Here is a 27,438-nt window from a genome sequence, read left to right on the forward strand (position 1 = left end):
GTCTAACTGAAGCTGCTGTCCTCCATGTAGCGTTGACGGAGGCACCAGAGATGCCTTCCATTAGCTACATGTCTCTGTTCTTTTCCTGAGGGACCAGGCCTTCCCTTCTACTAGATGCATGTCTCTGTTACTTCCCTCAGGGACTAGGCTGTCCCTTCCAGTGGAATGGTATCTCTGATCCCTTCCTGGAGGACTAGGCCAACCCTTCTACTAGATTCATGTCCCTGTCCCTTTCCTGAGAGACCAAGCCTTCCCTCCTACTAGATGGATGTTGCTAGCCCCTTCCTGGGGGGACCAGGCTGTCCGTTCCACTAGATGCATGTCAGTGACCACTTCCTGAAGGACAAGGCCATCCCTTTCACTGGAGGATCGGTCTGTCCCTTCTACTAGATGTGTGTCTCTGTCACTTTCCTGACAGACCAGGCCATCCCTTTCAATAGTATTCTCTCCCCCCTTCCTGAGAAGGTTGTCCCTTCCACTAAATGCATCTGTCTGTCCCCTTCCTTGGGGGACTAGACCATCCTTTCTACCAGATGTATGTCTCTGATCACTTCCTGGGAAGACCAGGCCGTTCCTTCCACTAGATGCATGTTTCTATCCACTTCCTGGAGGAACAGGCTGCCCTTTCATCTAGATGCATGTCTGTCTCCTTCATAAGGGATTAGGCCATCCCCTCTACTAAAGACATGTCCCTGTTCCCTTCCTAGGGGAACAGGCTGTCCCTTCCACTAGATGCATATCTTTGTTGTTTCTTGGGAGGCTGGGCTTTCCCTTCTACTAGATGCCTGTCTCGATCCCCTTCCTAGGGACAAGGCTATCCCTTCTACTAGCTTCATGTTTGTTTCCTTCCTAGGAAGATGCATGTCTCTATGCCCTTCCTCAGGGAACTAGGCCATCCTTCCTACTAGATGCATGTCTCTGACCCCTTCCTGGGGGGACCAGGCTGTCCCTTCATCTAGACATCCCTTTTCTAAGGATCCAGACTGTGCTGTCTACTAAATGCATTCCCTGTTCCTTTCCTGGGGAAACAGGCCATCCCCTCTACTAGATACTTGTCTCTGTTGACTTCCTGGGGGACCAGGCAGTCCCTTCTACTAGATGCATGTCTCTGTCCCCTTCCCGAGGGACCAACCTGCCCCTTCCACTACATGTATATCTCTGTCCCCTTCTTGAGGGACAAGGATGTCCTTTCCACTAGATGCATGTCTCTGTCCGCTTCTGGGGGGAGAAGGGGGATCAGTCCGTCCCTTCCACCAGATGCATGTCTTTGTTTCCTTCCTAGGGGAACAGGCCATCCCTTCTATAAATGCATGTCTCTGTCCCCTTCCTGAGGGACCAAACTGTCCCTTCCACCAGATGTCTCTGTCTCCTTCTTGAGGAACAAGGACATCCTTTCCACCAAATGCATGTCTCTGTCCCCTTCCTGGGGGGAAATCAGGCCATCTCTTCCACCAGATGCATGTCTCTGTCCCCTTCCTGGGGGGATCAGGCCATCTCTTCCACTGGATGCATGTCTCTGTCCCCTTCCTGAGAGACCAGGCCATCCCTTCTACTAGATGCATGTCTCTGTCCCCTTTCTGGGTGAACCAGGCTATCCCTAAGAAGCGAGAAGCCCAAGAATAGAGGATTTTGTGGTGCATCTCCTGTGTTTGGTGTCAGCACAGCCTGACTGAGTGGGAGTGAGACCACCCCCACTGTGGATCCCCAGTGCATCAGGAGAGAGCTGAGTGTCACACAGTGCTCTCCCAGGGCCTCCACAGGCCACATGGGAGCAGCTTCCATGCCTTCCAGCCCTCTGAGTACAATGCCTTTAGCCCTGAGTCCCAAGGGCTCTGCAGCCTTTGGTTTTACCAAGTTTTTGTGGTAGAATTTGAAAACATGGGCCATATGGTGGGGAAGGCTGTTATTAAAGGTGATCTTAGCAGAAATGTGGTTTTTCTTTCTTTCTTTTTGAGTTGGAGTCTCACTGTTTCTCCCAGCCTGGAGTGCAGGGACACGCTCACAGCCACTGCAGCCTCGACCTGCTGGGCTCAGGTGATCCTTCTGCCTCAGCCTTCCAAGTCGCTGGAACTACAGGAGTGCGCCATTATGCCCAGATAATTGTTTTATTTATTGTGGAGACAAGGTCTCACTACGTTGCCCAGGCCCAGCTGGTCTCAAACCCCTTAGCTCCGGCAATCCTCTCGCCTCCATCTCCTAAAGCGCTGGGATTACAAGTGTGAGACACTGCATCTAGCCAAAATGTGGTTTTTCTGTGGGTGATCATCCAGACAAGCAATGTGGGTGTAAGTTTTTTTTGTTTGTTTTTTTGAGTCAGAGTCTCACTCTCTTGCCCAGGCTGGAATGCAGTGGCACATTGCTTATGGCCACTGCAGCCTAGACCCGCTTGGCTCAGGTGATCCTTCCACCTCAGCCTTCCAAGTAGCTGGAACTATAGGCGTGTATCACCACACCTGGCTAATTTTTTTATTTATTGTAGAGTTGAGGACTTGCCAAGTTGCCCAGGCTGGTCTCAAACCCGTGGGCTCAAGCAATCTCTCATGTCGGCCTCCCGAAGTGCTAGAATTATAGGTGTGAGCCATTGCATCCAGCATGGATATAAGTTATCAATGTTAATTTGTTAAATGTCACACCTCATCCCACCAGGAGCTCCACATCCTTTGGAAACCCCACAGTTGTCTGTCCACTTAACTGATATGATAGCATTTGTGCAGCTGGAATCACATTCATTCATTTGGGGTAGGCACTCACCCAAAGGGCCTCTGTCACCTGCAGATAGACAGGAGAAGATGTGGCTGAGGAAGCCACACAGGTCACAGGGCCACCGGGCACAGCCCCCTCACCGAGCCTCGGAAACCAACACATGCCTCGGGCACACTGACTCCAGAAGAGACATTTAAATGATGAGAACTTGAATGAGCACCCAGTTTCTCAAAATTCCTAGACTAAGATGTCTTCTTCCACCATTAAAAAAAAATGGCTGAGTCGTGAACATATGTCATGACTGACTGACTCAATCAATACTGTGTGATTGGTGACGGCATAAGCCAGCCTCCACCACCTTACATGGGTCCTCTTCCTCCCCAGAGATCAGACTCCAGTGGTCAGTGGGCTCGACACTTCCCAGGGACACCTGCTGTCCCTGTACAGAGACCGCTGCCCAGATGGCTAGGCAGCACTTTCTCAAGGAAAGGGTATCAGGTGCCTCCCCCCACCCAATGGTCTTCCAGCAGCCACCCCTTCCTCAACTGTCAAGTATATGGAGCCTACAGGATCAAACAAGGGAAGAGTGAAGGCCACGGAGGTATCAGGCACTTAGTGGATGGCACCAACAAGGCTCCTTCTAAAGCCTTGGTCTGCAAAACCACGACATACTCCGATATTCCTGAAATGACTGAAGTCCAAAGAGCCTAGAAAATGTCCCCTATTTTCAACTTTATGGGAACAACTTCAGGGCAGGGAAGCCACTTCTGACCGTGTAAAAAGCAAGGAAAGACTAGTCAAAGTATGACTCATAATTTCCATTTTATTAACTGTACAGGTTCAAATAAAACAAACAAACTCTTTCGGCTAAGGTAGGCGTATTGTTACACAGGGTTAGTTTTCATGATTCGCGCCCGAGAGCCACTCAGGACAGGGCAGGACACCTGCTGCGGCCACAGCTCACACTGCAGCAGGCAGGTCACAGGGCATGCTGTGCTGCAAGTCCTCCAAAGAGCCACAAGGTTTGCATTTGGACATGTTAATGCACAAACTCAGAGGAAACGATTAGTGCACAGGGCCGGTGCATACACTTTGGTTATGTGACACCACCACACATGGGCACGATTGTGCAAAAACACTGTGTTCAAACCATTACATAAAAAAAGAACGCACACAAGCTATAAAAATGTTGCCATAAAAAGCAAAGCTTTCCTGTCAGAAACTTTAACTGCTTATGAACTAACCCCAGCTCTGCTAAAGTGCACAAACGTTCCATGAAGAACTGTTACCTTCTGTTCCTAAATGACACTTGACAAATCCTGCACACCGTGCTCACGGGTCTGGAGGCATGGCACTGTCCTGTGTCCACGGGACATCAGCAAGAAGGAAGTCAACACACTGTTATCTGGACTCTTATCTCTGCTGGCAGGTCTATTCTAGCCATTACTGTTACTTTCACCCTTCCCATGTGAAACATTTAAAACAAAAATTAATTCTTAACCCAGAAACTCATTCCAGTGCTTATTCCAATACAAACAAGCGACTCTAATTTAACATAACAAAATGTTCCCAATACTACTGTTAAAAAACCATCCTCACTGGGCACAGTGGCTCATGCCTATAGTCCCAGTACTTTGGAAGGTGGAGACGAGAGGATTGCCTGAGTCCAGGCATTAGAGACAAGTCCAGGCATTAGACAACATGGCAAGACCTCATCTCTACAATAAATGAAAAAATTAGCCAGGCGTGGTGGCACGCACCTGGGGTTCCAGCTACTTGGAAGACTGAGGGGGAAGGATTGCCTGAACACAGCAGGTCGAGGCTGCGGTGGCTCTGAGCGTGCCACTGTACTCCAGCCTGGGTGGCAGAGCGAGACTCTGACTCAAAAAACCCCCCCCAAATATCCCTTTCTTCAGAAGAGCCCATCAGAGGATCCTGACGAAGCAAAACAGAACTGTCCTAAAAGAAACAATGGGTGTGTGAGTTGTCAGATCAGAAGCTTCTTGATTCGAGTGGAAGCAGACTTTTTAACCTGGTGATGACCAAGCCACAGGCTTGCTTACAAGCTCTCCTAGGGAAGCAGACATAAAACCAAAGGACCAGGCCGCAGAGGGCACCCCGCCCCCCGCCCCGCCCAGAAACGCATCTGGCTGCTGGCAGAGTTTCCGTGCCCTCACACACAGGAGCCGCATTTTTTCAGAGATTCTGAGAGGGAGGGAAGTGAAGTCAACTGGGCTCTGTTCTATATCATCTTCCACGGCACTAGCATTCACTGTGGGTCCAGAACTTCAGAGGCAGCAAGGAATTCCCATCAGATTTCAGGGCCCATGGCCACAGCGTCCTCATCTTCAGGCCCATGCCCTCCGCCCACAGCAGCTGACGTCACAGGCTTCTTGCTCTGCCAGCCCACCTCACGTGGCATCACACAGGATGACCTACAGACTTTTCTCAAACCCCTTCGTGTGGCCCTGGCCTGGTCACGCCCACTCTACTTCTGTGCCACATCCTACCAATCCCAAAAATGGAAATGCCATTCCAACTCGTCTGACCTGACGTAACATGGAGATTTCATCCTGTCACTACAGCAGCACAGTTTAGAAAGGACCATGGTTGTGTCTGGCGACAAATGCAGAGTAAATTCAGGATGCAAGAGCATGTCTAAGGACAATATCAGCTTATAAAATAAGAGGAAGGATCAAGTTCATGAGTCTAGAGAGTATATATGGAAACCAAAGACACAGTCCCCTCGACAGCAAGCTGGGGTTTTGCCCAAATGGAAATAAAGTGCTGTTCACACCCTAACCCAACATGTACAATAAGCAGATATAGTTAATTACATACATTCTCAAACCTGACTTAGATATCTATCCAGCCCTGACCAAGACAGGTGTGACTATGGCACAAAAGACACCACCCCAACGTGGAACGTAAACACAAAGAGCAGGATGATGTGCCAATTAAAACACTTTGATGCAAATACAGAGACAGGGACTTCTGCTCCAACTCGAAGGAGAAGCTATCTCCAGCAAAAGAGAACACTCCACACCCAACAGATCTTACGACTCATGTATGTACGTGTGCATGTTTGTAAGTATAAGTACAAACTAGTCCAGTCCACCTTGACATTCATCCCCACACCAAGCAAGCCCAGCCAGGAAGCTCCTTTCCGCACAAGGTACATGACGTCTGCAGCCGCCAGCTGTTCTATGTTTTTGCCATGCACATGTAGCATACAAAGCAATACAAAAAGCAAAGAAACTTGTCACTAGCACCATTAAAATAATTACAGCATAACAAAACTATAAACAATTTCTAATAAGCTTATAAACTCATTCCTAATAACGGTCCGCAACACACTTCTCAAAAACACACCAGAAGCCAATGGGCCGAGAAGACGCAAAGCAACTGTGAACACCTGGGTTGGTACTGGGATCTAGGAAAAGACAAGAAGCAAAAACACTGAACATGGACTCTGCAAATGGTAGAGTAACAGGAGGAAACTGCCAAGCACTATGCGGAACCGGCGGGTTCTTACCTGCACCAAACAGCCCACCCGGCCCCAAGATGGACACAGCCTTCCTCCACCTGCCCCCAGCAACACAGACTTGGTGTGCTTCAACAATACACAGGCTGGTGGCCCATTTGCAACAAAATTAAGCCATTAATGAGAATCCCATAAAGATCACTTGGCCCTAAGACAAAACTAAGAAGGGGCTAGCTGCATGCCACAGAAAGGAGCCACTTCACTTCAGATCTCCGTCGCCTTCTCCATCCCCTTGGATGGACTTTTTGATCCTGAGCAGCATGGTGGTCAGCCACTGATCCAAGCGCGATATTGAGTCAAACTCCTTCACCTAGGGAAGAAAAGAGGAGCGGGGTTATTCTAAGTAAACACACTCAAAACACAGGACAACAGCACCCCAAACTGTTTACACATTCACACTGATAACCCACCAACTGTCTTCATTAGGAATTGGCTATTTTTTCATCATCCTGTTACAATTTTGATGGTACCAGTGGCAAGTTTCTGGGCTTTTTCTATTGCTCTGTATGCAAATGTACATGACAAAAATTTGTACATCATTATAATTAGAAGAGTACATGTAACGGAACAGAGAAAACCAGGTCTCGCCAAGTTGTCCAGGCTGGTCTCAAACCCCTGGACTCAGGCAATCCTCTCACCTCTGCCTCCCAAAGTGCTGGGATTATAGGCCTGAGCCACCACACTAGGCGCTCCTGTAACTTAAATCTTCAGGAAAGTACTATATCCCAAAGGCATAACTTACTGCTTCAGTGTAAGCTTCACTGTTCTGTTCTTCATGAGCTTCTAGAAGTTTCTGGTAGCATAAAAAAATAAAAAAGTTAGTTTGGTAAGACAAAAACGTCCCATTTCGGAATAGATACTTTAAGAAATACCCTTAGTATCACAGTAACTGATACTGCCAAATACCTCACACAATTGGGGGAATATTCAAATAGGAGTCAAGATCCATGTCAGAGATCTAGCTTTTGCACTGATGCTTCTAAACTGCCTTTCAGCACACAATGCTGCGCTCCTGACACCAGTGACATCTGGACACCACAAGGCAAAAGCAGCAAGTCTCAATCCCCACAGTGAGCAGACTTCATTGATTAAAACTCCATCTTACACCAATCCCACTTGGTGTCCGCACCTTACAGCAACGGTTTCTTCTTCAAAGTTCTAAAATTACTTACTTTCAATAATTTACATTCTCTTGAGTCAGTAAATGCTGGAAACATTTCCTCATATTTCTCGAGAGCAAGCTGAGAGAGAAGAACCACTGGTGAGTGTGAGACCTACAACGTCACGCCTAAGGAACTCACAGCCAAACTCTCAGCATCACAGCAGGTCAGTGAGATCAAGCCATATCCTGCCCAGGTGTTTAGGGAGTCCACAGCTAGACTTGGCAGAAGCAACACGGGAAACCTACTTATTCTAAATTTTTCAGTTTCAATTAAGAATAATCCCTCAACCCATTTCTCCGAGTTTGGCTGCTGCAGAGAAAACGATGTAAACTTAACTTGAAAGCCCAGACCAGGGGTCTCTGTTGACCCACCCTAGGGAGCAGCCCCTTCTCCACTGCCTAGACTCCGGGTCATCACATGTGGCCTGCTGAGGCCAGAGCAGGGACGCTTCTCCTGAGGTTTCACTTCTGCCTCCGGCCCTGCCACACCCCTGAGCCACCTCCCCGTCCCTTTCCCCCTCTACTGTGCTTTCCACTCTCCAGGCCTCACTCCAACTCCATTTTGGGGTTTTTTTTAAAGGGTGTTATTCTACTTGTATGTCTCCTCCTTGGTTTCCTAAGTGCTTTAAAAGCAAAACTACTGAAGGGAAGGTGCCTCCAGGGAGCTGTCATAGAATGACCTTGGCGGCTGGGACATAGCCTTACACTGTTACTCTTAACACACCCCGCTTAGTCTTGCTATCAATACCCAGAGGAAACGACACCAAAAAAGGCAGGGAGTGTGTGTGAGGGCAATTTTCCTTCTCCAGGTACAGAGAGAGCGCCAGAAGGCACATACCGAGGGCCCCTCACCTTGGCATTCAGCTCGTCCACGATGAAGTGGCAGAGGGCTGCTTTGAAGAAGTAATCCTTGGCACTATACTTCAGCAAAGGGTTATCCATTGTGTTGGCTCCAACCTAGGCACAGAAAACAGAAGAACACTTAAAAGGCTTTGCTTTTTTTTTTTTCTTTCAGTTGAGGTCTCACTTTGTCACCCAGGCTAGAGGGCAGTGGCATAATCATGGCTTACTGCAGCCTCGGCCTCTTAAGCTCAAGTGACCCTCCCTCCTCAGCCTCCAGAGTAACAGGGTCTACAGGCAATTGCCATCATAGCCAGCTAGGTTTACCTTCTTATATTAGGCAAAATAATTCTCACTTGTGGCCATTAAAAAGTACTTACATATCCCACGTTAACTTAGCTATGAAATACATTCTTTCACCCAATATCACATAGTAGAACATTTTTCTAGACAAGAATATCAAATACATGAAGCATTAACTCCTAAAAATGACCCAGAAGACTTCTGCTTCCAGGAGGATGGAGGAGACATTCCTTCCCCTATTCCTCCCCATAAGCACAACTAAAAGCCCAAGTCACTTTCTATCAAATAAGTATCTGTGGACAGAAGAGGGCTGGCCAAGGGAAAACATGGTAGTGGAGTCCCTGGGTTTCTTTTTCCTTCCTATGCCATGGCATGGAACTGAGGAGCCAACAACCCAGAAAGGCCATTAGACGCAGACCCAAAAAGGTAGGAAGAGACCACAGCCCACTCTCTCTAGCCAAAGGAGATAAAGCCCTCAGACAGCAACCACTCTCCTCTAGACCCACACCACAGAAGGTTGGGCCACCCACCTCTGTCCCCAAAGGCTGAAGACAGGGACGCAATGTCCATCCTTGCAAGACTGTGAGGAGAAGCCCGAGCCCACCGAGGAGGCCTAGAGAAGGTCAGCTAGGGAGCAAGGCTTCACTTCCCTGGCCCTGACATCTGGCAGGACCAGGTGCTCCTCCTTTCCCCAGCTGGTGTGGTGGGAAGATGCCCAGTGGAGGGTGGAGACCCTCACCATCACCAGAGGTGACAAAAGCAACCCAGCATGGTGCCCACGAGTGGGAAGCCCACCTTTGCCCAGGGGTAGCCAGGCCCCCGCAGGTGTCAAGGGAGGCCTGGCGGGCAGCCTCAACTTCTACCCCCACCTGGCACCCTCAACCTGCGCCAGCCAGAGGAGCACCTAAGAGCTGAGAGAGATGGTGAAGAAGAACCAGAGTCTCAGAATCTAATGTGAAAGTGCCATTCTCAACTGAAAGTCACTCTCAATACCATAAACGCAAGAAGATATTGAGCTAAATGAAAAAGACAATTAACCGATGGCAATTCCCAGATGCCAGAAATGTTAGGATTGTCTAGTGATGATTTTAAAGGAGCCTTCTTAATAAGAAATTAAAAAATGCATCAACATGACCTGGAGTGATGGCTCACACCAGTAATCCCAGCACTTTATGAGGCTGAGGTGGGAGGATTGCTTGAGCCCAGGAGTTTGAGACCATCCTGGGCAACACAATGAGAACTCATCCCACCACCCTCTCCCTTCCAAAATAAAAAAATTAGCCAGGTGTAGTGGCATGCATCTGTAGTCTCAGTTACTCAGGAGGCTGTGGTGGAAGGACTGCTCTGAGCCCAGGAGGTCAAGGCTGTGGTGAGCCACGACAGAGTGAGACTCTAACTCAAAAAAAAAAGAGGAAGAATTAAAAATGCATCAATAAGGAGAGTCACAGAAAAAAACAAGATGATATAAAGAAAACTCAAATGAACATTTCAGAACTCAGCAACACAGTAACATACATAAAAAGTGGGTGGGATCGACAAATGGACGGGACAGAGGGAAGCAGCAGTACACCAGTGACAGGAGGAATTCTGAATGACAGAAAAGGGACAGAGACCAGGGACGAGCACCATGGACCAACAGGACGGCAACACAAGGTCTCATTCTTTGGTCACCTGAGTACCAGAAGGAGAGGAGAAAGAGATGGGAACCGAAAGAGCAACTGAAGGAACAGCTGCTAAAAAGAGTCTCAAATTTGGCAAAAAAACCCCAAACAAACCCATAAACTTCAGATCCTAGAAACTTAGTGAAATCCAATAGAATAAAACCAAATATATTCATTCCAACCACATTATAATTAAACTTTAAAAAACCAAAGACAGGCCAGGCATGGTGGCTCAAGCCTGTGATACCCGCATTTTGAGAGGGCGAGGTGAGAGGATTGCCTGAGCTCAGGTGTTCAAGACCAGCCTGGGCAACTTGGTGAGACCTCCTCGAACAATAAATCAAAAAATAAGCTGGGTGTGGTAGTGTACGCCTGTAGTTCCAGCTACTTGGAAGGCTAAGGTGGAAAGATCGCTTGAGCCTAGCAGGTCGAGGCTGCAGTGGCAGTGAGCGTGCCACTGCACTCCAACCTGGGCAACAGAGTGACTCCAACTCAAAAAACCCCAAAAACAAAAAAATAAATAAACCCAAAAAACCGAAGACAAAGAAAAAACTGAAAGTGCCCAGAGCAATATGTTACCTATAGGAAAAAACATGACAGCAGCAGACTTCTCATCAGAAACCACAGAGGCTGCAATTGCACATTCTCCAGCTAAAGGAAAGTGCTATCAGCTGAGAGTTGCACACCCAGGGAAATCACGCTTCAGGAATGAAGGGGAAAGCAAGACATGTCCAGGTGATGGAAAATGCAGGTAATCTGCTGCCAGTAGACCCACCCTAAAAAATGGCAAAAGAATGCTCTCTGAGGAGAAGGGCAACAATGAAAGACCCTTGGAAACCAGGAATGAAAAACAGTGTGCAAAAACACAAGTCCATACAACTGACTTTCCTTCTTGAGTTTTCTAAATTACGTTTGATAGCTGAAGCAAAAATTCTAACACTGACTGACATGACTCTAAAAGCCTGTAGAGGGAACATTTAAGACAATCACACATTGAATGGGGAGAGTGAAGGAACATAAAATGAGGTAAGAGTTCTCTGTATTTCACCAGAACTGATAAAATGATGACACCACTAACCTGTGGCAAGTTTTGTACATGTAATGTAATACCTACAGCAACTACTAAAACAGCTTTTCAGGGAGGTATACAGCTGACCTTCAAGCAACATGGGATTAAGTTGTGTGAGTCCACTCATACACAGATTTTTTTTCAACCAAAGACGATTCAAAAACACACTATCTGTGGGAATGTGAAACCTATGTAAAAGGATGACTGACTTTTTACACAGGCTGTTTCTCTGGCAGAATATGATCCTTCAAATTGGTCTATACATTCAATACCGTCCCTAACAACATCCAAGCTGGCTTCTCTGCAGAGACTGACAAGCTGATCCTAAAGGGATCCCGAACAGCAAAAACAGTCTTCGGAAAGAAGAAAAAAATGGGAGGACACACACTTTCTGATTTCAAACCGTACTGCAAATCTATGGTGATAAAAACAGTGTAATGTTGGTATAAAGGCAGATAAAGAGACCAATGGCACAGAGAGCCCAGAAGTAAACTCTCACATGCCAGTGAAATAATTTTCAATACTCAATATTACTCAACAACGAAAAGATAGTCTCTATTCAACAAATGATGCAGGGAAAACTAGATATATACATATAAAAAATAAAGTTGGACCCTTACCTATACAAAATTAGCTCAAATGCATAAAAAACTTAAACCTAAAAGCTAAAACCATAAAACTCTTAGAACAAGTCAGAGAAGAAAAGCTTCATGATACTAGATTTGGCAGTGTTTTCTTAGGCATGACAACAAAAGCTTAGACAACTAAAGAAAAATAATCGACAAACTGAATTTCACTTGAATTAAAAAACTTCTGTCCATGAGGACACTAATAACAGAGTAAAAAGGCAACTCAGAGAATGAAATAAAATATTTGCATACCACATATCTGAAGACAAAGAAAAATCCATGAATATGTGAAGAACTCCTCAAACTCACCACCAACAAACAACCCAATTAAAAACTGGGGAAAGAACTGGAACAGACATTTCTTCAAAGATGATATTAATAATAAAAATGGCCAATAAGCACATGAAAAGACACTGCACATCACCAATCACTGGGGAAATGCAAATTAAAACCACAATGAGATACGTTACACTCATTAGGGTGACTACCACTAAAAAAACCCCAGAAAGCAATAAGTGTCAGTGAGGACATGGAGATACTTGGACCCTTGTGCATTACTGGTGGGAAGGTGACACGGTGCAGCACCGTGAGGAGCTTGGCCGTTCCTCAAAAAGTTAAACATGGACTCCCCACCTGCCTAGCAATTCTACTTCCAGGTGTGTCACTAAGAGAATTGAAAACATGAAAACACACCCCACAGAAACTTTCACACAGTGTTATTCATAACAACTCCAAAGGTCCATCAACTGATGAATGAACGAACACACTGTGGAGTACTACAAGTCCTGAAAAGCAATGAAGTACTGATGCTTGTCTCGACACGAATGAACCCTGAAAGCAATACGCTAAGTCAAAGGGGCTGGTCAAAAAAGGCTGCACAGGGTGTGGTTCCACACACACTAAAGGCTCAGAACAGGCAAATCCATTGTGACAGAAAGTAGATCATGAGTTCCAGGGACTGGGGAGGGGAAAAAGGCATCCAGGTTTCTTTCAGGGTTGATGAAAATGTGCTGGAATTAAGTGGTGGTATTGGTAATACAACTTCGAGAATAGACTGAAAACCACTGAAGTGTCCTCATTAAAAGGATAAGTTACGTGGTGTGTGAATTCTCTCTCAGCGAAAAGAAAACTTAAATAAAAGTTTAATTAAGAAGATGACCCAGAGCAACCTGTCTCCGAGGAGCACCATCCTCACCTGTTCGTAGATCTCGATGGCTTTCTGGTACTGCTCCAGTTGGGCAGCGTATGCAGCCACCTTCAGCAGACACTTGTTGGCTGAGCTGAAAGCGAGAAGCAGAGCAAACAGTGACCCTGTGAGAAGCAGACAGCATGTCAGGGCCCCACGCACCATCCAGTGGTGTCGTCACACACACTGGGAGCATGTAGGCGGCGATGAGTCCACCCAGATCACGTCAGGAGAAATGGCACTTGCCTGTTGGACTCCTCTCCCTTGTAGTAGTCAGCGGACTGCTCATAATGTGCGATAGCCTGAAACACACACATATTTCATTCACAAGTGATTCATTCCCAGAGCTGCACTTCAAAATTACATTTGCAGATGTTTTTCTACCAGTAAACCTATTCCAACAGCAAAACTTCACAGCACGGCCTGTCTTACTCAGGGATATAGGAGCGCATGCATCCCGAAGCCCAGCAGCAGGCGCTCCTGCCATCAGCGCTGTTCTCCCTCTGGGCACGGCAGCTGGGCTTCCAACTCACGCTCTCCACCAAGAGAACCCCATTGCACACTCCTCTCCAGGCCTCTACTCCCCAGGGGCTGGAATGGTAGTGACAGAGTTGAGTGACCCTGGAAGCCAGTGGCAAGGACAGCAGACTTGTGGTCTGGCTCCCGAGTAACTCCAGTGGGCAGTATGTGCCCCAGTGCCAGCACTACCAAGCCCCACAGCCATACTGGACATGCAGGAGGACAAAAAGCCTCATCACATGTTAGATTTGCAATGGGCAACACAGTCCACCCTCACTACTCCTTAAGCACCACCTGGAACACAGGTATTGCCTTCAGTCAAAATGTGTGGCACCAAGCGACAGTAATAAGGAGAGGAAATAGGTTACGGGCCAAGATGCCAGAAGCCCTTGTCACGCTGTGACGGGACAGTTGATGAAATCAAGTGTGTGGCAACTCGGAAGTAAGACCACACGTGTATCAGAGCCAAAGCTCTGGGCAAAACAGCTAAGAGCTGGCGGGCAGTGTGCGCTGCTGGGGGCAAGGCTCCAGGAGGCTTAAGAGGGAAAGCAGGTGTGTGTCTGTAGAGTTGGGAAAGGGAAAAGTCCAGAATCTGGGGTCTCATAAGATTGGAAAATCAATGGTGTCTGGGCCCCAAATGACAAGAGATAAATCTGAACCATCTCTTCACACCATGGATCTCGCCAACTTTTTTTCTGACACAAGCTCTGCTGCAGTTTCCTAGCTCTCTGGTCATGCCACAAAAACAGCGAAAGGCGATACAAAGGTGAAGTATGGCAGTGTTCCAACACAACCATTTATGAATAAGGAAATGTCAACGACATCCAATTGTTATGTGACACGAATGCTTTTTTCTTTCAATGATTAAAAAAGGAAAGACCACTGTTAGCTTGCAGCATACAGAAACAGGTAGTGGGTTTGCAGAGCCTGCTGAGTCTCCAGGGTTTCCCAGTAAACCCACTGAGGGAGCCAGCACTGCACGAAGATCAGATGACTGACGGTGCTGAGATCAGATGATAGTGCTGCCTTGCCTCCCCCCTCCCCACCCCAGCCATCAGCCCAGTGGTTCAGGGCAGACCCCATGGCAAGACAAGGGTGCAGAAACAAGTCAACACATAAAACAAAGCCACTGCAGAGTGGTGTCAGAAAATCACTGTGGATACTGTCCCTGGCCGGAGCCCACTGGAAGCAAAAGACCCTGCCCTTGAGCCTCAGGCCCCACCTCCTGCGCAAGGTGGCTATGGGGGCAAGCAGGCTGGGGTGGCCTGCAGAGCACTGAGAACGTTCACCTAGAACAATTCTGAAAAGCAGATACCCCTGCTGCGTTTGAGTGATGAGGTTCTGGGCCTCCTGTCCCAGCCAGTTAGCCCACCCTAACTAGTGTCCTCAAACACACGTGCATTCTCAGCAGCACTTATAAGGAGAGAAAACAACTTACATGGTTAAATATAATGGGTCACCATGCTGTATTAAAGGCAAGGAAGGGAAATACTCATATGAAAAGTTCTTCATGGAATAATGAAGACGTAGCCACAAGAGAACAGGTGTACGAGGGGCCTCTTTCTGCATATGAACAGTCACATTCAGGAATCGTCCGGAAGACAAGAGTCCCTGGAACCCTCAGAGCTGTCGGTGCACACGTGTGGGATCACGGATGCGTGGACATCTCCCACTGAATTGAGCTCTGGGAGGGCTGGCCCAGCTGTTCTGCTCATCTTCACAGCCCAGAGCCCAATACACGCCCGCCACAGAGCAGTGCTTGCCAGCAGGCACTGAGTGAAGGCCTGCAAGGGAAGGCTTGCTAACCACTGGGGGACCATGACTCACATGGACTCCCAGGAGAGGAAAGCTTTCCAGAACATGTGCTTCATCACAAACATCCTCCTCGCAAGTGGCCTCCTCACGAGCATTTAGCACCCTTTTTCCCATCATGCTGGATGGGTGGGACGAGGCCAAGAAACCTGACCAAATCGTTCTGCAGGGTATCGGTCTCTTCTGGGCAGATAGTATGGCTCTTCATCCTCCTCATTCTCACGGCTCCAGGACTCAAGGGATAGGACTGGGGAACCACATGGAATTGCTGCTTTGGAGGCGAAAAGGAAAGGCCCAATGTCGACAAATCTGGCTTAACTGAATACTTATTAAATCATGATACTGGTTCATTACATTGTTCGAAGTATAAACTACAGCTACAGTTATGGTAAAGAAAAAGTCTTCACTTATTTGATTTTTAATAATGCTTAATTAAACCATCATCAAATTCCATAGTTCTCCCAAGTTTTGTCAGACTTTGGACTTGAAAGAAAAGTCTAACTGCAGGGTTAACAGTGATGTTTCAGAGAAAAGAGACAGGCCACGGGTTATATCTCAGGATATTCACATCCAGCCTGGAATTGTGACATGTAATGAAATTTGCCAGGCACGTGCAGATCCTGACACACCAAGCATCAGTCTGAAGCACAACTCCAAGCACGACAGTAAATACCCAAAGCAGACACAGCCCTGACACAACAGCACATACAACAGGAGACCCAGCCACTGAGACCAGCTGACCATCCTGCCACTGAAGCAGCATGCCAAAGGGGACCTGTTCCTCCTGGGAGCCGGCATGAGTGTCACAGAGCTAGAGACGCATGGGACCCTGAAATGAGAACCAGGCCCATGATATCACCATCAGTCCCTTAAAGCAAATGCAATGTCCAGGGTTCAAGCCTGAGAGTCTACCAATTGGTGAAATCCCTCTGAAGAGCCACGAAACGGGATTGAAGCTGTTAGATCAGACGCCTTTGGTGAGACCCAGCACAAGCCTGCCATGCACACCCACAGCACTAACGCAGGCTCTCTGAGCAGGAAGTGAACCCAGCCCCGCAATCACATCAGGACTCTCTAACAAAGACTCATTTATTATCTGGCTTTGTGGAGTAAAAGCAGAATGTGAGTCTATGGAACATCACACTCACTGTCACCAGCTAATCCGTCATCACACTCACTGTCACCAGCTAATCTGTGAATGAATCAGAGCAGACACTGGGTAGGCCAAAAGGTAAGGACGATGATGGAAGGTGCCAGCGGAACAGACTCTTCAGACGTGAACCTCATGCACCAGTGACCACCAGCAGGAGGGGCCAGTCAGAGAGACAGGCAATACAGGACCCAGTACAGGGACCAGGCAAGCCAGCCATCTGTGTCAACAACATTCTCTTCACGATGCTTTTCAAAGACTCGACACACCACGGTCACAGAGGGGCCACTGCTGGCCACTTGCAGAATGGCAGGTATGCCAAGCCCCAAGGGATTATAGAAGCCACCACAGCACATCATCCATTCTTTGAGAAAGAAAGGAACACAGCATGCTACCGGTCACTTTATCCACCCCAGTTTCATGGTGACCCACGTGGTGAGAATGATGAAGCACGCGGGTCTCCTACCACAGCATCTCCACCGACGCTGTGGAGGGGAGGTTGGCAGGAAGGCTGCCAGAGCTTCTGTGGGCAGGGATGCCAGGCACAGCCTCAGTCAGGACACTGTGCCCGCTTAGACATGCTGACCATGCAGGTACCACCCCACCAGAGCCATCTGCCTCCTGTCCCACCACTATCCCACACAGGAAACATGGGGTCTCAGGTCCAGCCCCACCATCTTTCCCCAGGAGGCACAGCCTTCCTGAACAGGGAGCCCGATTCCTTCCAGCTCAGAGGAACCCTCAGAAGGCATGGCAGTTATGAAAACAGACGCGAGGCCCAAGAACGAGTTTTACATAATGTGGCTGAGATACCAAAAAGCGGTGATCACATGAAGTCAGACAGTGAACGTGAACACTGATCCAGTTTAGAGCTGCCTCAGAGATGCTTCCCTGAACCAAGAAGGCGCCATTTGCTATGGCAGAGAGAGAAGCACTGCTTATTCAACAAACATATATTAGTGCTAAGTCCCAGAGCACTGGGGTCCTTGGTCACAGCAGCAGAGGAGGACACCCATGCTAGTGAGGGGAGGTGAGGGAGGCCAGGAGGATGGGCAGTATGGGTAGAGGGACTCCCACTCTGCAGTAAAGGGAAAAGGGTAAGTGAGGCACGGGGTGTCTGGTGAGTACTCCTGAGGGCCTAAGGGTGTAATTTCAAGCAGGTGGTGATGATAGGCCTCATGGAAAAGGTGGTACATGAGCAAAAATAGGCGGAGGTGGGGAAGTCAGCTTCACAGACCTGAGGGATGGGTAGGAGTTGACCCTGGGGACATCTGGGGAGAGCTCTGCAGATGCGAAAAGGCCCTGGGGCAGGCACTCACACAGCCTGTGCGAGGAACAGGGAGGAGGCCAGGGTGGCCAGGGCGGAGTACAAGAGGAGTAGGAGGAGACAGGAGAGGGCCCACAGGTGCGTGGAAGAACGGGGTGGCCTGTGAAGGCTCTGCAGGGTTCTGGCTGTTCCTCTGGTGAAGGGGATGCCGAGGAAAGGCTGTGAGCAGCGAGAAATATCATCTGATTTCTGCTTACATGGCTAACTCCAGCTGTTCTGAGGCAGGGTGTGGGGGCAGGGAGCAGAGGCAGGGAGACTAGTGAGGTGGGGAGACCAGTGGGGCAGTCCCGTAGAGATCACATGGAAGCCAGGAGTCACAGGTGGTACTGACACACATGGAAGACGGCAGCCCTGGAAACTGCTCACAGGAACATGTGAGAGAGGACTGACGGGAGCCTGTGGCATAGGGGAAACACAGGGCAGGGTGCCTGGTGGAAGCCCAGGCTCAGATGTGCTGGGTGGGAGAGGACTTAGGTACATGTGGCCAGGGGGTACAGTCAGCAGGCATGCAGACATGGGAATCGGGCATTTGTGGAGCCAGAGTCCAAGCTGGGCAGGTTTGACTCCCTGGGTGACAGATGAGACTTAAAGCTGAGAAGGTGAGTGGGTGTAGAGGTCACCTCTCAAATTCCTTCCCAGGGCTCAGCACGCTCACAGTACAGCTGAAGATTCTGCGATAACATCAGTGTTCTGACATGAGCCAGAGGTGGGAGCACGCATGAGCCTGGTGACCTCAACAGCCCTCGTGTCTCAGTAGCACCCTCCAGGAGAACTGCTCACCCACTTGCCAGGGCACCTCCACGTAAAGCTGCCTAGGATCATTCTGCACCCCTGAGTCGCGGGGAGGAGAGGGTGCCTTGCACCAGCCCGTCCACACTCCACACCCACTTCACACTGGGGCATCTGCACCTTCTTGATGTCTACCAGCTCAGTCTTCTGCTTACCTTCTCGATGTCTACCAGCTCAGTCTCGTAGATCTCTGCAATGGTGATGTGGTGCTTGGCTGCAATTGTGAACCTCCCCTGAGAAAAACAAAAGCAGTCACACTCCGCTCCACCTGCTGGGATGCTCTCAGCTCAGGGACAGAAAAAAAAAAACGCAACTGGAAGCCATCTCAGGGATGCCACCCCATGCCACTCAGCAACGCCAGGTCTTACCATGTCTGTGTAAATGTCGATGGCCGCGTTAAGGCAGTTGATAGCCTCTGAAGCGCAGGCGTTCAAGAAAAACAACAAAAAGTCCATTCAGTCAAAGAGCGTTCAGGTGAGCCTGTCTTCCTGGCTGTCATCGGAACATTAATGAGGTACAATTTGGGGGCGGAGGGTGAGCAGGTTAGTTAGCAGAAGCAAGCACAGATAATGCACCCGTCCAGCCTCATTGGCACAGCTCTGTTCCAGCAGCCACAGTGGCATTTGAGAATTGCGCCTGGAGCAACACTGGCTCAGCTGCTCTTAACCTTAACTGAGGACTCCAGCAGGTGAAAGGCTGCATCATAGGGAATATAAGCCACGGAGGCTGGCGCCAGCACTGAGAAATCATTCTGCTAAAACACATGTTAAGTGCAGCCTTCATTCACACCATGTACACATGCTGATCTTGGAGTTGTGCCATGTCACAAGAGCATCACTTCGACAGACCATTCTTCAGGCAGCCAAAAGCAAAAGCTCTCTGGCATGCTGGTCAGACACCAATCAGTGAAGCTGGCATTCTGTACACCATTCGGAGATGCTAATTTCTGGTGTACTAACACAGCCACAAAGGAAAAAACACATCTGATAAACGAGAATGCTAATAAGTTATGTCAATGTTCTCATGCAGTGAGCCAGAAGTTGCCCTGTCATAAAATGGTGATGTTTATAATGGGGGCATATAGCAGCAGTTCCAAGTTCATTGTTTTTGGTTTAAAAGAGGCAAAAAAGAGGAAAGACCTAACTAAAGAATTGGAAAGGTTAAAAAGATGAACAAAAATTAAGGCAATTTCCCTCTAAGTTACATTTTTTAAAATGTGGATTCACTGTTATACCTTTAAAAATACAAAAAAGAGAAAATCAGACTGTATACAAACCCACTCAAACCCACCATGAGGATTCAAACATCCCTACCTCCACCCCGTACTTACTGGTACATTTCTGTGTGTACAACTTCCTTGTGAAATTTAGATCATACTACCCCAGTCTCATGTGCTCTTTTAATTACCATGTGACATTCACCAGGCTGTTACAGAGTCTATAAGCAGGGACTGAATGCCTGTATTATAACCTTTCTAACTGCTAGCCACTTTCTAACCATTATAACTTGCTCTAACTGCTCCTGGAAGCTGTGTCCAGTCTTCATTTTTGGAAATGAACTGTGACTCACCTTCAGACAAAAGGCCTTGAAGGTATCTTTTTTCTGCAGAGACAGGGCCTTCCTTTGTTGCCCAGGCTGGTCATGAATTCCTGGCCTCAAGCAATTCTCCTGCTTCAGGCTCCCAAAATACTGGATTACAGATGTGGCCGAAGAGCTCTTATATGTGTTAATCTTTAGACAAGGGCCTTGAAGATATTTAATTTCTTTATGATATATTAATAAAAGTTGGGATCTGTGCGTTAAACAAAATGGATTGCTAAAGAAAAACTGAAGACTCAGAGCTCTCTGTGCACATGTGTGGGAGAGAAGAAATTAAGGCTTTTAACTGCTAAGTGTACTCTTCTAAATGTAAAAGAAGTCATCTTGCAAAGTTTTACTACTTTACATGTCCAATCTCACTCTTTGCTCAAAACAAATACATTGAAAAACATTTTGAAAAAAGAAAATGGATACTGTATGAGTAGGGGATGTTTTCAGCCCTCAGGTATTATTACACCCTTCCACTGACTGGGTCTCAAAACTCACTAGGTATTCAAGAGGAAGGAAACACTGGAGTTTCCTTTCATGATCAATATACATTTTCATAGAATTAAGATATAAGAAGTCTCAGATAAAACTAAAGGTAATTTCCAAAAAAAGGTCTAAAATGCAAAATGGAGTTTAAGAAAATGACACTGTTGCCGGGCTCGGTAGCTCAGCCTATAATCCCACGCCTTTGGGAGGCTGAGGTGAGTGGATTGCCTGAGCCCGCGGGTTCGAGACCCGCCTGGGCAGCAAGACCTCATCTCTACAATAAACCAAAAAATCAGCCGGGCCTGGTAGCGCATGCCTGTAATTCCGGCTACTCGGAAGGTTGAGGTGGAAGGATCGCCAGAGCCCAGCAGGTCGAGGCTGCGGTGGCCGAGAGCAGCCACTGCACTCCAGTCTGGGTGAGAGAGTAAGACTCCAACTCAAAAAAAAAAAGAATTGACACTGTCAATTGAACAGACAGGACAAATTTAACATATTTTCTCCTCATAAAAGCCCCCTAATGATTAAAGAAGAAAAATTCTTACCATTACCAAAATTTCTCTATTATTCAAAAACACAAACATCCCTTTTCTACTAGGACTCAAAAGGACACCAACATGGATGCCACCATCAAAGAATTGCATTGACAGTCACGAGGCAGGTGTGTGGTACCATGGCTTACCTTGGGGGTCCGCCTTTTTGTACGCATTCCCGGCATCCACAAAGCTGGTGGCAGAGTCATGTTTGCTCTGAAGCTGCATATGGAGCTTGGCCGCCTGGCAGAATGCATTTCCTGCCGCTGAAGAAGACGACACCAAAATTAAACACAGAGGAACAAGCTCCCCCCAACAAAACAACCTGTGCACTAGTGCTGGGCTTCCCTAGTAAAGTCACATTCCCCCCAAAGACGCATTTCAGCCAGAAGCACATCTAAACATGACCAACCAGCACCAAGTCAAGGAGCCATAAAGGTTGCCCACCCTAGTCAGCAGTCTCCCAGCCGTTGGGCACCGGGTCTCTATTCTCTGTCTATTCATGCCATACCCATAGCCAAGTCCCGGGCTGCTCAATTTGACTCCACACACACAGAATAAACACTGACCAGGGGCTGCAAGCTACAAGAGATTGAAGAAGGGTGCAACATTTGGCTCAGGGATGTTTACTGTTCGTGTTCCACCCTGCAGTGTCTCCTGGACTGGATGGTCACTGCTGAAGAAAATGCAGTAAGGGCTTTGTGGAGAAGTAAGTTTCCCAATGAGGGAAATCAGGCCCATAATCCTGAAATCCAAAAAAGTCTAAAAATTCAAAGCTGTCTTCAATTTATAGTAAAACCTAACTGAAGTTTATATGGGGTATAATCTGCTTATGTTCCATGTAGTGTGAGAATTCGCACGATTCCTTGCAGTCACTGATGGCTGTCATGGGGTTCTGCCCAGGTTCCTACCAGACATAGCACACATAGAAGATCCTCATAAGGGCTGGGGTCAGAGATCAAGGAACCCCAGCAGTGGAGTCACCAAGCAAGGAGCAGACACCTGTAGGTAAGGAAGGTTGGAGGCAGAGGCTCAAGGCCAGCTCATGCTGACTGCAGGAGGACAGAAGCCACGACTGAGACACACCAGGCCGCTTCCAGGAGGGTGAGAGGCCAGCACGAGGAACTTCCCGAGTTCAGAGGCAGCAACGTGGCAGAATACCTCCCAGAAGCAAGGCAAGTGCTGCCTGACCTGGGCAGAGCAAGCATAGGAAGGCCATGAACAGGGTGGGGAGAGCACCTGCTCCATGAGGAGAGGCCCAACATGGAGCGCTATGGAAGAGCAGGGCTAGAGGTGATCATGAGCAGTGCCCACTGCTATGTTCAACACACACTTCAAACTCCTTCATAAGGAAGAAAAACACCCCATCGGCGGAAGCTTCCACCACACTTCTTGTCTGCCCCCAGAGGTAAGAGGTACGCACACAGTCCCCGTGGGCTTCTGAACCTCCACTTGAGGGAGGAGCATGGGCCCTGGAGCCAGCCTGCCAGGTTCCAGTCTTGCTCTGTGCTTTAGCTTCTGATTAAAACCACCCCAGGCACTTTTGAAAACATTACCCACCAGCATGATGTGGGTCCCCAGTGGTCTAATTCTGGCAATCCCCCAAAGCTTGTACTATTGGAGCCTCATATTCAAAGTGACTGTATTAAGAGGCAGAGCCCTAGGGGATGACTGGGCCATGCGGGTGCCACCCTCATGGATGCAACTAGAGGTCTGCATGTGAGAACAACGCAAAGAGGCCCATCTTGGGAGCAGAGAGCAGCCCTCACCAGACACTGAATTTTCTAGCACCTTGACCTTGGATTTCCCAACCTCCAGAGCTATGAGTAATGCATTTCTTTTTTAAGGTATTTTGTTACAGCAGTGGGAACAGACTACAAGAGGCACTGAACAATTGGAGTGGGTGCTGGCCCAGGACTGGAGCTGGACTTGGGACAAACTCAGCTGGCCACTGGGGACTTCTGAGAGGTTGGGGGTCCTGAGTTGGTACCAAAGCCATTCCCAGGGCCATGGGCAGGCAATCACGACAAAGGGAAAGTGCAGGAACATACCAGCTCAACAGCAGCTACCGTGGCTTGCCTCAGAACACAGTAGTAATGTGACCCTCCTATGCCCCGTGCTAGGAAGAGCCTGAGTCATGCTGCACACAAGCAGGTCACTCAAGATCACATGCACATCTAGCCCTGAGACCACACCTGGAGCCTGGCATGCATACATGCCATTGCTTCTCCACAGCTACACCCCTCCCTGCCACACTCACTTCTGATCGTTGACCCACATCCCTATCCCAGAGTCAGTAACACCCAGCCTTTTCTTGCTGTGTATAATCCCACGGCATCCTAGCCACCTCCCTTTCCCCAGACAACAGCGAGGACAATATTTTACACTCTCACGCCCCCACCTCCAGAACTAGCTACTGGTTGATCCTTCACCCTGAGCCCTCATTCAAACCACTGCTTATAAATGCCAGTTTGCTCACTCCAAACCTGGAAGTGTCTTTAAAGGAGCATTTATTAAACTTAATGGCCTCTGGGGATCCACGCAACTTTTCAAGCTAAATTTCTTCACCTGTAAAACTGATCTAATACCTGCCAAGATGACCTCTCAAAAGCTGAGTGTTAAACAAATTAGTTTAACCATTAAAAAAGGACTTTCAAGCCAGGTGCAGTGGCTCATGCCTATAATCCCAGTACTTTAGGAGGCAGAGGCTAGAAGACTGCCTGAGCCCAGAGGTTGGAGACCAGCCTGGGCAACTTGGAGAGACCTTGTTTCTACAATAAATCATAATTAGCCTGGAGTGATGGCATGTGCCTGTGGTTCCAACTACTTGAAAGGCTGAGGCAGAAGAATCGCCTGAGCCCAGCAGGTCAAGGCTACGGTGACCATGAGCGTGCCACTGCACTCCAGCCTGGGTGACAGAGTAAGACTCTGACTCAAAAAAAAGGGGGGGGGGCTTTTAAAACTATAAAGAGATGCCAAAGTGTATGATCACCACTACTGCAATAGACACAACTTCAGAGTTTAATATGTAGTCCCTTGCTGGCAAACACACCAAGACTTGCCATTGTGCAGGTATTTATCCAGACCCTGAAGACACAGCAGAGATGAAACACACAAATGTCCTGTCATTCCACGGTTGATATTCTCATGAGAGCCATTGTGTAATAAAAACACAAAAGGCCGCGTGGTGGCTCACCCTTATAATCCCAGTACTTTAGGAGGCCAAGGTGTGAGGATTGCCTGGGGCCACGAGTTCGAGACGAGCCCAAGCAATTTGGTGAGATCTTATCGCTACAATAAAACAAAAAATTAGCCGGCAGTGGTGGCATGTGCCTATAGTTCCAGCTACCTGGAAGGCTGAGGTGAAAAGATCACCTGAGTCCAGCAGGTCAAAGCTGCAGTGGCTGTGAACGCGCCACTGCACTCTAGCCTGGGCAACAAAGTGAGACTCCAACTCAAAAGGAAAAACAAAAAACAACACACACACACACACACACACACACACACACACACACACACACAAATGGGAAACCACTATGTAATTTATTTATTTTTGCTAGATGGTGATAAGGGCATTGGAGAAAATGAAAGGGAGTTTCCAGGTAGGAGATTTACATTTTGAAAATGGGTCACCAGGAAGACTTTGAAAAGAAGATGGCATTTGAAGAATGCCCTGAAGGAAGCAGGAAACCAGCAACACTCTGGGAGAAGAGTGCGCAGACAGAGGGAACAGCACATACACAGGCTGTGAAACGGGAGCTAGGTGCATACGGCGAGTGGGCAGAAAGGGGATGGTCCCTGAAGGCCACTGTGATGACGTCAGCTTTTATGTGGAACGACAGGACCTGACTTATGTCATGCTGTTTCATTACAACAAACTAGAAAGTGCAGATGCCTGGAGATGCCAGGGCTGGACAGAAGCACCACCCAGGCAGCCTGGGACTTGTGACGAGGCGCACAGGGCCTCCCTGGAGACACAGACAATAGGTGACCTCTTTGAAACGGGATTTCCCAAGGCTCGGTGTCCCAATAGTGAGCGGCCTCTTAGGTAAGATCACTTTTACCTATGATTATAGGATATGGGAAAAACCAAAAATGGGATGCTGAGACAAAACTATTTATAATTCAGGCATAAGTGCATTTTTAAAATATGACATATCCTTTTTAACGAAAGTCCTACCAAAAACTAAACTTATAAAATAACTTTACAGCTAGAAGAGACTTTTCAGATTTATCTAGCTCAAAAGCATTTTCTCCTTTGAAATGAGTTTATTTATTTATTTTTGAGTCAGGGTCTCACTCTGTCACCTGTGCTGCAGGGCAGTGGTACCATCACTGCTCATCGCAGTCTCAGCCTCCTGAACTCAAGCAATCCTCCCATCTCTGCCTCAAGAATAGCTGGGACTACAGGCTTGCATCACCACACCCATCTAATTTTTTTATTTTTTGTAGAGACAAGGTCTCACTATGCTGCCCAGGCTGGTCTCGAACTCCTGAGCTCTAGTAGTCCTCCTATCTCAGCCTCCCAAAGTACTAGGATTACAGGCATGAGTTACCACACCTGACCTGAAATGAGTTGTTTAAAGTGCTTGTCCTAAAAGCACAAGGGAGGAAGCCCATTTTCAAGCCCTCTGTGAGCCAGAGCTCCAGACAGTCTGTTACTCCAGTTCATTAGTTATTTTCCAACACCTGTCTCTGGGGCCATCAGTCTTACTCTTTTTTATTTATTTATTTTAATATTATTATTACTATTTTTAAAAGAGACAGGGTCTTACTACGTTGCCCAGGCTGGTCTTGAACTCCTGGGCTCAAGCAATTCTCCCACTTCAGCCTCCCAAAGTGCTGAGATTATAGGTGTGAGCCACTGCCCAGCCAGCAGTCTTACTCTTTAAAAGGAGGGCAATGTCGAGCACAGTGGCTCATGCCTGTAATTCCAGCACTTGGGGAGGCTGAGGAGAAAGGACTGCCTGAGCCCAGGGTTCAAGACCAGCCTGGACAACTTGGCAAGACCTTGTCTGTACAATAAATCAAAAACTTAGCCAGGAGTGGTGGTGCATGCCTGTAGTTCCAGCTACTTGGAAAGCTGAGGCGGAAGGATCGCCTGAGCCCAGCAGGTCAAGGCTGCAATAGTTGTGAGCGTGCCACTGTATTCCAGCCTAGGTAACAGAGACTCCGACTCTAAATAAATGAATAAATAAACAAATAAATAAATGAAATACCAACAGTTATTTCCTCTTTCAAACTAATTTTAAAGTATTTGTCTGAAAAGCAAACAAACAAAAACTTTGTACATACCACTCCAATTTTTAGCCATCTTGAACATATTTGCAGCTCGGGTATACATTTCACAAGCCTCTTCTATTCTTGTGTTTCCTCTGAAAAAATTTTAAAATTAGGTTACATTTTGTAACAACCATCCACATCCCTAATCCTTCTCCCTTCAAATAAAAATTTAATAAACACTTGCATGTGTCAGACAAGAATTACAGAATCTTAACAGTCGTTCAAAGGAGAGGCTCTTACTGGCCTCATTTCCAGATGAGGAAACTGAGGCATAAAACGGTAAAGAAACTAGCCCAAGGTCACACAGTAAGGACAGCACAGAACTGAGACTTGAATACTGATCTAGCTGGCCCAGAACCCAATATCCTGAGTCAGAGTCCTTCCCATTTTATCACCACTCTGAGTCGTCAGAAGTGCGTTTCAGAGGAAATTAAATTCTGAAGGATAAAGACAGATTTCCTGCGTTACTTTCCAAGAGGTTAACACTATGTTCATTCAGCCTTTGAAGCCAGATCACATGAGAAGTGCTGCGTGGGCTGGGGCAGAGGCAAGCCCTTCTCCAGTGTAGAAGGGGCCTCCAGGTCCAGCCCCACGTTGTGTAGAAATGTCCCTCCCAACATACTGGGAGAAGGGCTTGCATACATACAGTTTGGAAAGTTCTTCACCACCCAGCTGGTTCCACTGAGGGATAGCTTTAAGCTACTTAGAAATTTCTTCTTAAATAAAAGCCAAAATAATCCTCTGTAATTCCCCAAAGTTTTCCAATTCAACCCTGCTATTGCTAGGCCAAGGCCCTCCATGACAGACGTGTTTCTACCGTGTCTACCCATATAATAAACAGAGAATAACCTCTAAACC

At 47.8% G+C, this 27,438-nt stretch overlaps 1 protein-coding gene across 4 annotated transcripts in view; it reads right to left on the reverse strand.

Moving 5' to 3' along the window:
* Nucleotides 1–5,403: 5,403 nt before the first annotated feature.
* The window catches only part of NAPB (NSF attachment protein beta), a 34,903-nt gene continuing 12,868 nt past the window's right edge, over nt 5,404–27,438 (reverse strand). For 2 of the 4 annotated variants that reach the window (XM_008060012.1, XM_008060013.2), the window contains exons 2-11: nt 26,593–26,672; nt 21,447–21,563; nt 19,063–19,109; nt 18,850–18,927; nt 13,344–13,399; nt 13,107–13,191; nt 8,262–8,366; nt 7,420–7,488; nt 6,990–7,040; nt 5,404–6,557 (exon numbers count right to left, since the gene is read on the reverse strand). In XM_008060012.1, coding sequence (XP_008058203.1) covers nt 6,447–6,557; nt 6,990–7,040; nt 7,420–7,488; nt 8,262–8,366; nt 13,107–13,191; nt 13,344–13,399; nt 18,850–18,927; nt 19,063–19,109; nt 21,447–21,563; nt 26,593–26,672 — 799 coding nt within the window. In that variant the 3' untranslated portion in view covers nt 5,404–6,446. Of the gene's footprint in view, nt 6,558–6,989; nt 7,041–7,419; nt 7,489–8,261; nt 8,367–13,106; nt 13,192–13,343; nt 13,400–18,849; nt 18,928–19,062; nt 19,110–21,446; nt 21,564–25,506; nt 25,519–26,592; nt 26,673–27,438 lie in introns of all 4 variants that reach the window. The other 2 variants (XM_021713348.1, XM_021713349.1) reach the window with 2 other exon arrangements.

Source organism: Carlito syrichta, unplaced genomic scaffold, assembly GCF_000164805.1.
Source record: "Carlito syrichta isolate Samal-C Ts95f unplaced genomic scaffold, Tarsius_syrichta-2.0.1 Scaffold304476, whole genome shotgun sequence".
Classification (NCBI taxonomy): Eukaryota; Metazoa; Chordata; class Mammalia; order Primates; family Tarsiidae; genus Carlito; species Carlito syrichta.